Raw genomic sequence first — 18,081 nt, 5'->3', positions numbered from 1 at the left:
CCCCCCCCTTCACCTCAAATCCCAGCCATCTCACCCAGCATCTATAATAGGTAGGCTGCCTTTACATTGTCTGAAATTTTCTCTAAGTGAGTTGGAATTAAAAAGAAAGGACCATTAGACTAGGAAAAAGTTGTTAAAATAGATCTCTAACCAAAGATGACAGAGGTAAGAAAGAAAAGAAAGGAAAAATTGAGGGCATAAAGAGTTACGGTAGTTGATAGTTCAAGTATGACTTTGGAGCTATAAGAATGGATTTTGGATAGAGTTGAAAGATTAAAGAATGGAGTTCAGGCAGAGTTGGGGGCTGTAAGAATAGAGTTGAGATATGAGTTAGAAGCTAAAAGAGTTGATTGCAGATTAAGTTAAGAGCTAAATAAATAGATCCATGGACCATGGTGGACTTAGGAGACAAAAATAGAGTTCAGCTAGAGTAGGGAGCTAAATGAATGGAGTTCAGGTAAAGTATGGAGCTATAAGAATGGAGTTCAGATTGAGTTGGAGGTAAAATGATAGAGATGGAATGAATGAATTTAATAGGTCGTCAACTTTTCTAATGAATAAAATAAAATATTATTCATTAACATTGACTCAAAAACTGGGCACTTTGATATGTGGAGAGAAAGATTCAAGATAGTAGATCGTCGCCTAGCTCTAAGCAGAGGTAAACACTTTATAAGATCAGGGAAAGGCAAAACTAGGTTTAGTAAAATAAAAAAGCCAGAATTCTTAACAGACAAAAATAACAGCGAAACATATAAAAAACTTTCTGTAAAAATGATAAATTCAAAACTGAGTTTAGTTTCCCATTAATTCTAGGATTTCTCGAACATTTGGTTACAGATGTATCATGTCTATGGAGGATAACAGATAACAGATTTCAAATAACAGATTACAGATAAACCCAATGAATCATCCCAATAAGATGTGAGTGATTTCTTCGGTCAGTATGTAATAAATATAGAGGCCCCATAGTAAATCTAGGTAAATGTGCTCATTAGTAAATATGTAAATCATGTATTGCAATTAACCCAATCTAGATACGTAGATATATATTTAACTCCGTCATACCCATATTGTGATTGCTTAACTACGTCATATATAACAGCTCGTACCTTGTAATTACGCTGTTAAAACCTAACTCTAATCTAACAAGAAGAATTATATTCAGTTGATATAGAAACTCCGATTTGATTGCTGCCGAGAGAGAGTAATCGGTTCTCCTTGAAGCATACGAACTGAAATGAGATCGCACCCATTGGTATGACGTTGATAGAGTACGAGCTAGTGTCCGGTTGACATCGATAGCACATGAGATTGTGCTAATTGGTTTGGCATTGATCGATTAACAGCTAGTGTCTGTGTCGACATTGATAGCTACCGAGATCGCGCCCATTGGTTTGGCGTTGATAGAATACAAGCTAGTGTCTAGTTGACATCGAAAGCTCATGAGATTGTATCTGGGTTTAGCATAGATAGCAAAGTGAAACTGAATAGTACCTGGATAGATGCGTGTTTGAGATCCTCATATGGAGTTGGGCATTTACTACAAGTGTACTGCAAATTACTGCAGTACGTACAAAGCTTAGTTTATGGTGAGTATACAGTATAGATTTGAACAACTGCAAGTGAAAACCAATAAACAGCGGAATAATTGTTATCTCATTCCTTATTCTTTTAGTTTGGCTGTGGCATGTCGCTAAGGATGTAGTGACTTGAATTATCAAAAAAGTGTGCCTTAGGATTTTCTGCAGTTATATACAGGGTTTCCCCTAAAGGATGAGGCTGTTAAGACGACCTGAAACTCTTTAAATTTGACGATTCTGATTTCTGAGTTTTAATTAAGTCTTATGCCTTGAATATAGTCTTCTTATGGCTTAATCAATGATCAGGGAAAAGAATAAACTAGTTTATAGTTTCAGGGAAAAATAAATATTAGTAAACAGGTATAAATTCTGTATAATCGTCTCTGAAGTCTCATCCTTTGTGGGTAACCCTGTATATAATTTTCATTAAGGCTGACAAGAAAGGGCAATAAATTCCACCAAAAAATATAGAAATCTAAAGTTTAGGTTTGGAAAAAATACTTCCCAACTTAGGCATAAAAAAATTGATTCTTTGACACAAATTCTGTTTTTCTAAACCCAGTATTTTTGCAACTTGATGGTGTAGACCATAGATATTTCAAACTATTATTTCTGTTAGATTAAATAATCTAAGTTTGAAATATCAAAGATTTGCAATATCAAGTTGCAAAGATTTAGGGATTAGAAATTTTGAGCTTGTGGCAAAGATTCAATTCCTTTTTAAAAACAACAATATTTCAAAATACTATTTACTAAATAACAAATTAACTTCATATTTGTGTGTGTATTGTACCTACAGTGCTCTAATGTATAACATATACAATACTAATTATGTGTGATAATTATAGATACAAATACATGCAACAAAAAGTATGTTACGTCTAACTTCAGTCTACAGCAGTACACTAATAGATAGATAGATAGATAGATAGATAGATAGATAGATAGATAGATAGATAGATAGAATTTCCATATAAAGGCCTTGAAACGACCAATAGCCTGTGAATGTCTATACTGTTTGCCACATTAGGGACATTATAGTATTTTTAGTCTTCTGCAACAATTAACCAACCAGATATGAACAATATGAACAATACACAGGGAAAACACAAGGATCCAATATTCATTTATTAAATTGTGTACATATTTTCTAATAAAGCTCACATCAATATTGTGCTGTAGAAACGAATCAACCAATTTAATAAATTTTTTCCATTTCTGTTTCTAAGATTTTAATAATATTGAAACGGCATTAGCTCTCATCAAATCAAATCAGACTTTCAGGAGTGTCCCACGAACCAGAAAATAATGGAATAGGAAGACGGCAATCAAGTAATACTTCAGATATTATTATTATCAGACAACCCATCATTCAATAAAATAAGGGTCGACGGTAATGCCATGCTCATAACACCCATGTATCAATCCAGGTACTGATCGTCAGCCATCAATTTCAACATTGACAAAGCTCAGCTATCATTGTCAACAGGGACACAAGCTCTAAGGCGATCAATGTCAAACCTATATGGGCACAAATTTCTCAGCTATCATTGTCAACACGGACACAAGCTCTTAATCGATTAATGCCAAACCAATGAGCACAATCTCAGCTTGTATGTTTCAAAGAGGACCAAATTACTCCAGCAGAGTTTATTCCAACTAATTTGTATTAAGTGATCTATGTTATAAGTTAACGTTTATCGACGCAATTACAAGTTTTACGTCGAAATATATATATATATATATATGTATATATATATATATATATTTAGCGCAGTTTTAGTTTGATGTACGTATTTACAAGATTAGCGCAGATATATATAAGTGTAGTTAAGTCAGTTACTGACGAAGTTAAAAGTTAATCACAATACAGTTTTATAGACGTAACTAGGCTAGGCTAATCGCATTACAAGTTTTGCGTAGTTTATGATAAGCGCATTTAGATTTACAGACAATGTACAACGTAATATATCTAGGTATGCTCAGGTTAACAAATATGGGGATTACTGTATTTATTACAGACGCTCCTCGCCAAGCAGTGTATGGAATGTTGTTACAAAGGAAACAGTTTCAATAGACACTTATCAAATACCTTATTAAGTAAAATGGGTTTATTTATACTGCAAAATTGTCAAATGCTCATTGGATTTTTTAATGTTATAACTTAAGTCTATGAGTCGTTTTACTATTTCAGCGTTTTCTGGTTCTTACTGTAAGTATATACTAATTCTTGAATGAGATGATGGTTTATGATTTATAATAGCTTGCATGTCTTTAAAATGAGAAGACTCGTCTTTGTTAGTCGGTTTATCTCTTATATAGGTGAAAGGAGATCTAATGATAAGGCGAAGGTGGTAAAATAATCTTTCAATTATTAATTTAGTTACCAACATTATTGATCTTCTGCAATGGATACAAATTTTAATTAATCATTTTGTTTTTCAGGTGAATCTCTCTATAGACGACAAACCTACTGATAGGCAGACAAGCAAACAGACAAACCTACAGACAGGCAGACACCCAAACAGGCAGACAAGCTAACAGACAGGTAGACAAGCAAACAGACAAACCTACAGACAGGCAGAGAAGCAAACAGACAAACCTACAGACACGGACGAACCTACAGACAGGCAGACCAGTCTAAAGAGAAGCAAACAGACACGCTTACAGAAAGGCAGAGGAGTAAGCAGACAACCTTACAGACAGTCAGACGGGCAAACAACTGAACAGACAGGCAGACGGACAAACAACTAAACAGACAGGCAGACGGACAAAGAACTTAACATACAGGCAGACGGACAAACAATTAAACACCCAGACAGACGGACAAAAAATTGAACAGAATGCAGACGGAAAAACAACTGAACAGACAGGCAGACAGACAAACAACTGAACAGACATGCAGACGGATAAACAACTGAACAGACAGACGGACAAAAAACTGAACAGACAGGCAGACGGACAAACGACTGAACAGACAGGCAGACAGACAAACAATTTAACAGACAGGCAGACGAGAAGAAAGTGCGGAAGATGCGGAATATATTAGGAATGTGTGTAGGGAGGTGCCGGAATCATCTCAACATAGTATTTTACAAGTAATTATTATCGACGAAATCGATATATAATTAGTATTAGTCCGACACACGTAGAAGGATTACATTCAGTATACTCCCATATTACACATTATATACATCCATTTATGGATTTGACAGGGCACCGCATTTCGTTCAATACACGAGAAAATCCGCGAACTTTGTAGAATGATGAGGATTGAAAAGTTTTACGGGGCAAAAAAGTTCCAGCTTATTAACGACTAATGGTAGCGCAGTGATGATCAATGCGGGTGTTAAAATGTTAGAAATAAATATTTCTTTCGGTGTAAAAGCTCAATGAGTATTCAACTTGATTTTTGAGGTATTATACAATATTCGGTGGTCAGCGTTCATATCAATACAAATAAGAACATTATTTCTATTTAAGTTTTGACTTCTAACAAGCTTTTTTTTTCAAATTACAAGCTTACAAGTAAAAAAAGAGAAGCTGTTAATTAACAACTACATTTTCTTTCTATGTTTATGTGCATCAACATGCTGTTTGAATTAGCGGGGTAGAAATCCAAATTAAAATCGTAAGTCGTCTTGTATTGATATATACGACGCCGTACAGTAACCCTGAACCTAGAATAGGTTTAACAAAAATGTTACCAACGGTCAACAGATTCTAAACCTAAGACGTCACACAAGTTCAAACACAGTTTTAAAGGGACAGACCGGCTATGTAAGGTAGTTAAACTGAGTATGTAGTATTGTAGTTAAATTCTTTAGGATTCATTTGAGACATATAAAACCTTTCCACGATGTAAAACTACTGAGTTTGAGTGTATAGTCGACGTTCAAAATCATGGATTTGAGTGGGTACGTTTTCAGAATCGGTTTTTTTAAAATTATTAAATAACGACGACGAAAAATAAAGTAAAAATTATACAATAAACTAATTAGATGGTTAGGACCATATTTCTCAAAAGAAATTTGTCAATAAATCAATGCTAAAATAAATTATTTCGTTTTCATCATTATATTGAATTTCTTATTTTCTTTGAAATTGTTTGCAGATTTCTACAAATTCTTCAAATGTCGTCTTTTCAATAAAATTCCAGAAAATCTTTGTGAATGAGAAATAAGAAACTAATTATTTAGTTTATAATTTATAATCATTTAATAATTATATAATATTTATAATTATTTTTATAACGTGAAACCCTTAATAACGAATACATCGAAAGAATTCATCAATTGTCGTATTCTTCACTTTCTGATAATGGAATGTTGCAGATATTTAGTTTTTTAATTTAATGATTATATGGAACTCTTTAAAACTGTTCCCGCATATTCATGGCTATTTATTCAATTTCGCAAATACTGAAATTTACGTAATATAGTATAAAACTCATTGAAAAATTGTCAAGACGACATTTGATAAATTCTTTCGATGTATTCGTTATTAAGGGGTTCACTGTATTTTCAAAATTATTTTGATGATTATGGGAAAAACTTAAAATTTTGGACACATTAAAAGGCATTTTTTCATTCTTTTAGATACTTTTTACCCAAAAATCATTTATTTTCCCAAATTCAGAGAATAAAACCCTAATTTTTTTTTACTCGCTACGCTCTAGCATATATAACTTATGGGGGAAAATTATTTCCAAAGGGGGGGGGGATGATTAATAGACAAAATCTACACCTCTGTTAAATTAGATGACAAGGTTTAGCAATTTCTTATTAAATTTATCATTTATTGAACAGGAAATTTTGGACTATTTCAATAATCTCCTGAATGTATAAAACAGAACAATCTAAGTATAAAATAACAAACAGCGAAATTTTAATTCAAAATCAGGAGCCCTTGAAACATATGACGATGAAAGCAGCATTTCAGGTTAAACACCTACAGTGAACAGGAGAATCTGGATCATCAGGGTAAACAGCAACAGCAGCAGCCGTGTAAACAACAGGAGGTAAAATATAGAAGAGCAGCAATGCACAAAATTAAGAAGAGCAGACAACCAGGAAGGATGACCCAGGTGTAGGAATGACGACATTCACCTAAAACATTAAAATGCACGAAACAGAAATGTCTGGAAATCTGTACACTCAGAATTTGAAGAACATTTTTAGTAAGGCAAGTCGGCGATTTGTAAGCGCCAACCACAAAAATGAGTTAAATGATAAGATGAATTTAATGTATAATTACAAATAGGTTACTCAAAAAGTTATGACAGATTACAATAACTCCCAAAAAAGCTTTTTGTCACAAAAGAAAAAATTAAGAACTAATGAAGTTGAACAAAGATTTTTTACCTAAATGTTTATAAAATGGCCAAAATTCTCTGACGTCTATGATTAGACAAGGGTTACAAGGGAACAATTGGGAATTGGACGTGCCCATTTATAAATTGAGGATCACATGAATTTACACTAATAATTCAAACAATTCGAAATTTGTGAAAGTCTTTTTCTTTAGTCACAATTTCATGTTTTTTTAAACATTAGTAATTTTGTTTCAAATTCAAAAATTCCAATTCAAAATAAAAACTTAAATTATCAAATTCAGGTGTGATTTGTTGATGGATGGATATTGGTAGATTTATAGATATTTTATGGAATAATTGAATAGTTAATATTATCATTGAACAGTATTATTGGTCCCATCGGGGACACATTAATATATAATATATAATATATATATATTATATATTACCTAGATCACAGAACTGTAAATACCGGTAACATTGATGATCATCGGAACATCGGTAACTCTCAGCAGTTTCCTGAATATGATAATTTTAGGTAGTCAGGACATATTTAACTCAGTAGTTTCTTGAACATGGTAATTTTAGGTAGTTAGAACATATTTAACTCAGCAGTTTCCTAAACATGGTAATTTTAGGTTGTCAGGACATATTTAACTCAGTAGTTTCCTAAACATGATAATTTTAGGTAGTCAGGACATATTTAACTCAGTACTTTCCTGAACATGATAATTTTAGGTAGTCAGGACATATTTAACTCAGCAGTTTCCTGAACATGATAATTTCAGATAGTTAGGAGATATTTAACTCAGTAGTTTCCTAAACATGGTAATTTTAGGAAGTTAGAGCATATTTAACTGAGTGGTTTCCTGAACATGGTAATTTTATGTAGTTAGGAGATATTTAACTCAGTAGTTTCCTAAACATATGGTAATTGTAGTAAATATTCAAAAGATCAGGACATTATTCTTATTTCACATTTTGAACTTAGCTTCAGTTATTATCTGAATGGTGTAATGTATATATGACAAGTTATGTTGAAGAAAAGAATTTAAATCTTTTCCGAGACTCACTGTGCCTGGGGAAAAAATGTTTAATTTCAAATTAAACTAATTGCTGAACACTGCATTTTGCAAATAGAAGTTTTGGCGCAAAACATCTAAAATTACAGGACATGTGTCTAGCAAAAACATCATGTTTTCTGATTAGGATTGAACGAGGGAGGGGTGGCTGCTCTCAGGGTTTTGGAGTAAAATGTGAAAATTTATCCGACCTTTTATGAAAATTCATTTAAAAAGGGAACTTTAAAACCGAAAATTGAAAAAAGGGTTCCGCTAACCCTTTTTTAATGTCTTTGTTCAGAAATTTGCAGAAAAAATCGCAAATTTTAGTCCAAGTAGCCTGTGCGATCATATGGTTTTTATTAGCGAAACTGACAACAATTTTTTCAGCTTATACATTAAAGATTATTGGTAAGTGTAAAAAAAATATTTTTTTAGCTAGATACATAAAGGTTTCATTTGAGCTGGTCAATAAATCTCAACATCTTTTTAAGTCATTTTATTTCCAAATTTCATTTTCAGAAAAATCCAATTTTTCGCCTAAAAAATCTTTAATTGATTGGTGCAATTAAAAAATGCGTTTATACTCAACAGTCACAAAATAGAAATTGTTTCTTAGTTTTCCTCAAATATCTCAATAATTTGATGATTTCAGTATTAGTGCGGGCCATGTAGATTGTAGAAGGCTCTAAGTTTGACATAGAACCATTTTTATTTTGTGATTGTCGAGTAAAAATGCACTTTTTAACTGCACCAAACAATTAAAGATTGTTTTATTCGAAAAATTAGATTTTTCTGAAGAAAAAAAAACTTAAAATTAAGATGTTGATAGCTAAAAAAACTTAAAATTTAGATGTTGAGATAGCAAGAAAAAAACTTAAAATTAAGATGTTGATAGCTAAAAAAACTTAAAATTTAGATGTTGAGATAGCTAAAAAAAAGATTTTTTGTTTTACATTTACCAGTAATCTTTAAGGTGTAATCTAAAATAAATGTCGTTAGTTTGGCTAATCAAAACTATACGATCGGCACAGGCTACTATGGACTGAAATTTGCATTTTTTTCAAATATCTGAACAAAGACAGTAAGAAAGAGTTGCAGAGCCGTTTTTATGGTGCATATTTGTCCAGCAAGAGCGCAAATTCAATCTTTTTAATCCTCATAGATTGTTCATTTTTTGATGGATGGTTTTCAAAATCGGTTTTCTTTTTAAATCTTCATTAACGACGACGAAAAATGTTACAAAAATTCTACAGTGCACTAATGAGATGTTTAAGAACATATTTCTTAATAGAAAAATGGGATTTACTTGAAATTAAATTGACAATCGTATTGCGATAAAAAGAGTTAATTCTTCTTTTTCATATCAACTTTATTAGGATATGTAAAACTAGGATTTTAGGGCGCTTCGCTTATCTTCCTTCTATTTTCACTTTTAGTTGTGGCTCTATCTGTGAACATCTTCTCTTTGTACAATATAAAACATGACGTTCGTAGATTTATAAATCTTTTTTGAGAATTTCACATAATTGTAAAAGATAACTTTTTGAAATTCCGAGCATCCATAAACATTACCTGAGCTGAACACTTTAGAATTATGGATATCAAGATTAATGCTTAAACTCCTGGTTTTACTAAACCCGAGATTATTTTAATACGCATTCGATATCCAAGAAAGAAGTTTGAAATTTAACCAATCAGCGTGTCATGTTAAGATGTACTCTTTAACTTTTAAAAAACCTGTTTTTATTTCTGGTGTCATATCAATTAAACTAAACATCGATTGAACGAAAGTAAATTTGGATTAATGTTTATTAAGACTAACGTTCAAAATGACAATAGTCCTAAAATGTGATAAAATATGTTGTTTAAGAAGTTCATATTAACATGATTAAATTTATATTTGTTTAAATGCTCTAAAAGCCGGCTTGTGAACAGCTGACTTTAACTCAATCGGATATTAGTTCAATCGATATAGCATTGTGTATTTAATTGTTATCAAACGTAACTTTTATACAGTAGGGATATCCAAAAAACGAAGATTAAGAAGAAAATCAAAAGTGTGTACATTTGATACTCAGATTAAGCGATCGTTATTAAGGATATCTCATTCTAAAGTTTTCAGCTCTGGGGTCATGTGAGGTCCCACACAAAATGTAGGCCCAATCTGTTCAGCCGTTTTAACTTTTATTGGATACAAACAGACAGATAAACAAAAAGACAGAAAAACAAAATATATATATATGTTGTAAAAAGATAAACACTATATAATAAAAAAGATATAATATTGTAATTATAATTCTTACATTATCTTTGAGTTTATCCCACCCATCCACAGCTGAGGTAGAGGTCGGAGAATTTAACCTGAAAATAAGTAAGTTGTACTTTTTATAAATAATTCACACCCAGGCACGTATACAGGGGGTAGGGGCAGTAGTCCTCTTGTCCCCCCCTCGGGTTTTTATAAATTTCCTTTTAATAAAAAATGTTCCCTGAAACCAGGAAGCTAGTGCAGCAAGTGCTTACGTTTCCAATAACGTCGATTAAAGGAGAGAGAACTTTTAGTCTTCTGAAGAGAATTCTTCATTAAAAAAGACGTACTATGACGGTGGGTAGACCTTGCACCCATGGTCTTACTTACACCCTACAGGGCTGTCTGAGCTCTCTACTAAGAAAATCATTAAAATGTTTGTGTAAGCAAATCCTAAAAAATTGAAGCATAAATGAGTTGGTGAATGTGAAGATGGAGTATATACTATTGAAATTTACAAATAAATGTCTTTTAATAGTGAAAATTGAATTTTTTAATGATGCTGTGATTAATGATTCAGTTAGCTGAGGGGAGGAAGGCCAACCACAACAATTTCCCGTTCGAGCCACATTCTCCTCATTTTCTCGTCCGGGCCACCTCAGAATCCTCGTCCTTCGATTATTTTGTGTTAAAAAGTTTCTAATTCTTGAAGATAAATTTGATTTTTAAAAATCTGGCCACGTAAGGGCATAAAATATGGATGGACTAAAGTATTGCAATGGTTATATCATGTTAGAATCTTCAAACCCATGAGAATGATGTCAAACTTTATTTAGGTAAAACTTAAATCTCTTCTGCCTCCGTATTGGCTAACCTTCGTGATATAAAATAAATAGCAAAATATTCGGCATATCTCTGCCTATAATTTTCCCCGTGGAACCACCCAGAAAAATTCTATGGTTTTCACTATAGTTAACAAAAAAGATTGAAGTTCTATAAACTTGGAATTATTTGCGGCATTCTACATTAGGAATATCTGAAAATGTGCGTAAAAAAGATTGAACATTTTTAAAGACATTAAACTTTAAATCTTTGATTCAATTGAAATTTTTTTTATTTACAAAAATTTGATATTTCATGTATGCCCTAACGTGGCCTGATTATTAATTAAAAAATAGTTTTATCTTGTAGGATTAGACACTTTAAAAAAAATAATATTGAAAGGACGAGGATTTCGAGGTGGCTTGGACGAGAAAATGAGGAGAATGTGGCTCGGACGAGAAATTGTTATGGTTGGTCTTCCTTCCCTCGTTAGCTAGCTGTAATGGAGTTAAAGTTAGTTATAGAGCAAGTAAATTATTATTAAACTATATAAGGTTTGTAAAAACCCAATAATTTAGTGCGTTTGATGCATTTTTCATGGTGTTAATTGACTTTTTGAAAATGGGGGGGTCCAAAAATCGTATACTAGGACAGACCCACTTAATGAACTATAAAATAAGATAAAGTTATGTCATTCTTTCAAAAAACAGCGCCAAAATTAGACGGACGAAGAAAGAGATGAAAGATCCATAAAGCTAATTATTAAATATGCATCGTATAATTTCATAAAAAGTCACAAAATAAATTGTTTAATAAAAGATAATTATTCCCTAACTGTGGCTGAAAATTTGAATTCCAAGTCAAAATAGAATTTATGGTGTAACAATCTAATAAACAAAACAAAAAACACTGAAATAGTATTAAAAAGTAAGAGAGAAAATAATTTAAATAAAAAAGTATCAACATTTATCAAGTATACCTGGTATTATTTGTAACAATATTTGAGGAAATAATTAAAATATTGCAGAAGACTATCAATAACGTTAATGCTGCCATTTTTAAAATTAACTGAACATTTGCGTACTGCAATTGCGTATTGAGATTTGTTGAACAGAAAAGGGTAAATATATTTATTTATTATATAATATTACAATTACGTACTTAATTCTATAGTTTTTTTTTTTAAATAAAAAGGATTAAATACTTTTATTCTTGTGTGAAGATATAGTAAGCCCTGTAATTTGTAATGTTTCTGAGAATGAGGGGTTTAGGAAATATGAGGTGGGTGGTANGGGGGGGGGTGCATCTCAATATTAATTTTCAAAAACAAAACTTATCAAGGAGGGGCCGGTTATTTTTCGAGTGTGACAAATTTTTAAATCTATATTCCGATAACAATTGGAGATTGGCTTAAAATTATTTGTTTAAATAATTAATACTTAATAAAAACCAAAATTCAAATGCATTGCATTGTATAATAATTACAAATAAGAAAAATTGTGAAAAGTTCTGAAAATTCTAACAAAAAACAAAACATAACATAAAGGAGCCGAGCCATATAGTTTAATAACAATACATGCCGTTGAATAACATGACAGAGAGACTTTGGACTTCTGTCTCGGGAGCCTGTAAATTGTTAACAATTGTTACAAATTATTAATATATGGACCGAGCGCCTTGGCCACCAGTAGTTGGTACTAGGTGGTTTCCACCTAGAATGGTTTAGCAATTTTCTTAAAAAAAGATACTTTATCTTATCAAGTTAAATAAGTCTGTTTCTCACACTGGTGTATAATTCATGTTTATTGGATTATCTAAAATATTAACTTAGGTTTAATTTGGTAAATTCTAACAACATAAATGTTCTATACGTAAACAATATCAAATAACCTTATGACAACTTTATTCTTATTTTTAAATCTATTATTATTATTATTATACAATAAACATTTAAAACCTCAAATACATTTTACATTGAATATAATAATAACAATAGTATTATTAAAAGCATGTATAACACCAACACATAGTGCGAACACGTTCGAATTCGTCCTATAGTTTAATTGGCAGGGAGGGACGGTAGCACTGCACAGTTACGTGCGAGAGAGGGAAGACAACCTTCTTTTATTATTGGGGACACCAGAGGCGGCTTATGGGGGGAAAGGGGGAGCCCCTGGAAAATTTTGGGGACGTCCCCCGTCTGGAAAAATTAGAAGCGGGAGAGAGCAGGCACCTTCTCGCCTTTTTAATTTCCCCCCCCCCTGGATGAAATCCTGTATACGCGCCTGTTCACACCAAATAACTTTATCCAACTTTTGAACAAAATTGTGACACAATTAAATCCCTGATATTTACATTTCAACCCTGAACCCAGGTTCGCAATGTTAGATCGCAACCCTAGGGATGCAAGAAGTTGCGGATTTACGACACAGAAAACATGAATTAGATTTGATTTTTGAACTCAAAAATATGTGAATCATAGCTGAATAGATTTTACAGTTTCTAAAACCAGAAAAGGGTTGACCTCTATGTAAATTAAAATTTTATATCTGGTTTAAAATTTGAAAAAACTTGCATAAAATTTGTTCATAAGTCGAAAAATTACATATATGGGAGGGAATTTTACATTGCCGAGTCTTCCCTTAATTTTTAACTTTAAAATCTATTAATTTATTATAAATATAGTTTATTTCCACTCCAAATTTTAAAATTTTTAAATAAAAGTTGTTTAGAATATGACATATTTATCTATTTATAAATCTGTTAAAACTATACATTTGAAACATTAAAAAATTATAAATGATAATACAAATTTATTATAAAATATTTGTTCTGCATGTTGCTAATAATTGCCATGCGGTGAATCGAGTCGAGTCCTCATTTTACGAGGTAGGGATTGCAGCAGGGTGCAGGAACGTGCGAGGGAGGGAAAGCAATCCTGGCACTATGGTAATGTAAAGGATCTGCTCATGGTCTGCGTGTACTGTGAGGGATTAGAGAGCTGAGGGGTGGTCTCAGGGATACTTAAATAACCCTTGTTTCTGCAGCAGTAAAATACGGAATCTAAAAAATTATTTTATTTGGCAAAATAAAGGATTAAGATATGATTAAAAGCAGATTAAGAAAGAATTAAGAAAGGATTGAGAAAGAATTAATTGGATAAAGAAAGGACTAAGAAAGGATAAAGAAAGGATTAAGAAAGGATTAAGAAAGGATTAAGAAAGGATTGAGAAAGGATTGAGACAGGATTAAGAAAGGCTTGAGAAAGGATTAAGAAAGGATTGAGAAAGGATTGAGAAAGGATTGAGAAAGGATTGAGAAAGGATTAAGAAAGGATTAAGAAAGGATTGAGAAAGGATTACCAAGAGCATCTGAGCAGATTGAATAGAAGCAGCAGGAAGGACAATAGATGCAGCTGATGAATAGGAACACCAAGATCACCGGTAGAACCATCAGGAGGAACAACACATAGGTCTCCATTCTACATACTCCAACTAAACAGTAAATATAGATCTCCATTCTACATACTCCAATTAAACATTATATATAGGTCTCCATTCTATATATCTCCAACTAAACAGTATATATAGGTCTTCATTCTACATACTCCAACTAAACAGTAAATATAGGTCTTCTTTCTATATATCTCCAACTAAACAGTATATATAGGTCTCCATTCTATAAGTCTCCAACTAAAAAGTTTATATATAGGTCTCCATTTTACACTCAAATTAAACAGTATATAGGTCTCCATTCTACATACTCCAAATAAACAGTGTATGTAGGTCTCCATTCTACGTACTCCAACTAAACAATGTACATATAGGTTTCCATTCTTAATGCTCCAACTAAACAGTATATAGGTCTTCATTCTTCATACTCCAAATAAACAGTATATATAGGTCTTCATTCTACATACTCCAACTAAAGAGTATATATAAGTCTTCTTTCTACATACTCCAACTAAACAGTATATATAGGTCTCCATTCTACATACTCCAACTAAACAGTATATATATATAGGTCTCCATCCTACATACTTCAACTAAACAGTATAAATATATATATAGGTCTCCATTATACATACTCCAACTAAACAGTATACATATGGTCTCCATTCTACATACTCCAACTAAACAGTATATATATATAGGTCTCCATTCTACATACTCCAACTAAACAGTATATATATGGTCTCCATTCTGCATACTCCAACTAAACAGTATGTAGGTCTGATTTTTGTCCATAATTCTAGATAGTTTACGAAATCCAGCAGTTTTGAACAAAAGTCTAGTTTACTTAATCCAGCAGTACTGTACATCAATCTTGTAGTACTGTACTAAAATATAGATATCGTTTACCTACTCCAGCAGAACTGTACACCAATAATGCAGTACTGTACAATTTAATTATAATATTACCTATTCCTGGAGTACTGATAAAACAGATTGAAATATAGTCTGTACAATCTAGATTAGACAAACAGGGTCCACCCCACACTCTATCCCAAATAGAATTCATCCTTAAACAGGGAAACAAATTAAGGATTTCACTGAAGATTTCCAGAAGTATAATTGGGGATTTCCAGAATTATAATAGGGGATTTCCAGTACAATACACTGGAGAATTTCCTAAATTATTTCCTCTCTAGGTGTCGTACATCAGTTCATCTCCCCTCTAGTGTTTAAACCATTTCGAATCATGTCTATAATAAATATTTCTAGTTGGATAATTTGAAGGAAGACGATATTAGAGAGGAAATATCATTTGCGCGTTTTCCGCTGTAAAAATACATTTTAGACCATTTGATGATGTTTGTTAATAATTTTTAATGTTTTAAGATTTCTTTTAATGTCTAACATTGTTTTGAAATGGTTAAAACTTATAATAAGGGAGATGAGCTGATTTCTTTATCCTAAAGATACAGGGAGTCCCCCGAAATGACAGTTGTTGAATAGTTTTAAATGTATTCTTCCAAGAGCGTAAACAGAGGGGGGTGGCAGTGCCCCCTCTAGAACTCAGAGCTATCACACTTTTCAAATCTGATGTTGAAGAGTGAAGAACATAAGAAAATTAGTTCACTGTTTTTTTTTCTGCTAGTTTTGTTGGAGGAGAGATAAAGTAGTACTTGAGAGGTAATTGGACTGTTTTTTTTCGCGTATATTTGCCCCCCCCCCCAGATTTTTTTCTATATACGTCCTTGTATTCTTTCATAATTTGTTTTGTTGTTTGAAACTTATTAGACTTGTAGAAAAATTTAATATGGCAGTCATATTGTAACTAGATTAATTTCAAAGTAAAATATATTTGAGTAAAATATTTTTTTAACGAAATAAACTGGAAAAAGTCTATAAAATCTAATTCAAAACAGTTCACCAACTGTCATGTTTCGTGGAACATCCTTTATCTTTAAATAATTTAAATCAATCAAATCAAATCAAATCAAATCAAATCAAATCAAATCAAATCAAATAAAATAAAATAAAATAAAATAAAATAAAATAAAATATTCAAATCAAATCAAATCAAATCAAATCAAATCAAATCAAATCAAATCAAATCAAATCAAATCAAATCAAATCAAATCAAATCAAATCAAATCAAATGGAATCAAATCAAATCTTAAATCAAATCTTAAATCAAAACTTAAATTAAATCTTAAATCAAATCAAATCAAATCAAATCAAATCAAATCAAATCAAATCAAATCGAATCAAATCAAATCAAATCGAATCAAATAAAGTCAAATCAAATCAAATCAAATCAAAACAAATCAAATCAAATCAAAACAAATCAAAACAAATCAAATCAAATCAAATCAAATCAAATCAAATCAAATCAAATCAAATCAAATCAAATCAAATCAAATCAAATCAAATCAAATAAAATCAAATTAAATCAAATCAAATCAAATCAAATCAAATCAGACTTTCAAAGACGTCAAATATATTTAAGTATAGATAAACAGTACTATCCTAATTGAAAAAAACGGTCTTAATTTTGTCCTTTTCAATAGTTAAACAAGCTTTTTAGAAAATAAGTTGAAAAAGAACTGATTTAGTAAGTGAAGTAAGTGAAGTAAGTGAAGTAAGTGAAGTAATTGAAGTAACACTCCATACACTCGTTTTTCTCTCTCAATTAACTTCCTTGTCCATGCCAGTCTTCGAAAATAATCAATTTGGAGCTAGAAAAATAAATCCATCTCATTCGTCTGTATATAATAGACAAAGATTTAAAGGGTACCGTTGTGCTTCGGACATGTCACTCTAAACATTCAGATTACATCCGCAGTCCCTTTCGCAGTATAGTTTGAATACAGGGTTACCCACAACATATGAGACTGTAAAGACGACCGAAAACTCTAAAATTTCGACGATTTGTTTTATGAATTTAATTGAGTATTTTAATGGTTTCCTAAATGATTAAGCACAGAAATAAGCCAGTTTTGGCCTATACAAGGAACCCTGAATGCAAGAAAACGGACTAAACAAATTCCGTAAAATTGTCTCTGAAGTCTTATACTTTGTGGGTAACCCTGTATATTCAGATTCTCAATTATCTCGATATCGGGACAATTAATTGATAAATCTCAGTTTTCTGTTAAATTGTTAATATCTACTCTAACCTTTCTCCGCAAAATATCTTATCAGTTTGTAGTTTACGACACTACTATAGAGATTGTGTTGTTTGGTTGCAAATTAAACATAAAGAAAATGCGCAGAAGAAAATGACCGATAGTTTGGCGGCGTAATCAGAACATTACTCACATCACAGTGGGTCAAGTTTGAAGAAGAAAAGGACAGATAGTTTGCGGCGTAATCAGAACATTACTCACATCACAGTGGGTCAAGTTTGAAGAAGAAAATGGCCGATAGTTTACGGCGTAATCAGAACATTACTGACATCACAGTGGGTCAAGTTTAAAGAAGAAAATAAAAGATATTTTACGGCGTAATCAGAACATTACTCACATCACAGGGGGTCAAGTTTGAAGAAGAAAATGACCGATAGCTTGCGGAGTAATCAGAACATTACTCACATCACAGTGGG

The 18,081-nt window shown here is 31.8% G+C and overlaps 2 protein-coding genes across 2 annotated transcripts; both read right to left on the bottom strand.

The window, feature by feature from the left end:
• Positions 1 to 6,348: 6,348 nt before the first annotated feature.
• On the bottom strand, positions 6,349 to 12,119 carry LOC111701624 (uncharacterized). Its single transcript, XM_023472993.1, has 4 exons — positions 12,011 to 12,119; positions 10,265 to 10,322; positions 7,347 to 7,416; positions 6,349 to 6,691 (listed from the first exon to the last, which is right to left on the bottom strand). Exons 1-4 carry the CDS (start codon positions 12,085 to 12,087, stop codon positions 6,561 to 6,563), a joined length of 336 nt encoding a protein of 111 aa, XP_023328761.1. The 5' UTR covers positions 12,088 to 12,119; the 3' UTR covers positions 6,349 to 6,560.
• A 1,671-nt stretch (positions 12,120 to 13,790) lies between these two features.
• Positions 13,791 to 15,630, bottom strand: LOC111701625 (uncharacterized). The gene is made up of 3 exons (XM_023472994.1): positions 15,453 to 15,630; positions 14,394 to 14,525; positions 13,791 to 14,094 (listed from the first exon to the last, which is right to left on the bottom strand). The coding sequence occupies exons 1-3, from the start codon at positions 15,550 to 15,552 to the stop codon at positions 13,976 to 13,978; spliced, it is 351 nt and encodes a 116-aa protein (XP_023328762.1). The 5' UTR covers positions 15,553 to 15,630; the 3' UTR covers positions 13,791 to 13,975.
• Positions 15,631 to 18,081: the final 2,451 nt, after the last annotated feature.

The sequence above is a fragment of the Eurytemora carolleeae genome, unplaced genomic scaffold, assembly GCF_000591075.1.
Source record: "Eurytemora carolleeae unplaced genomic scaffold, Eaff_2.0 scaffold233, whole genome shotgun sequence".
NCBI lineage: Eukaryota > Metazoa > Arthropoda > Copepoda > Calanoida > Temoridae > Eurytemora > Eurytemora carolleeae.
This window is presented reverse-complemented; position numbering and strand designations above follow the sequence as displayed.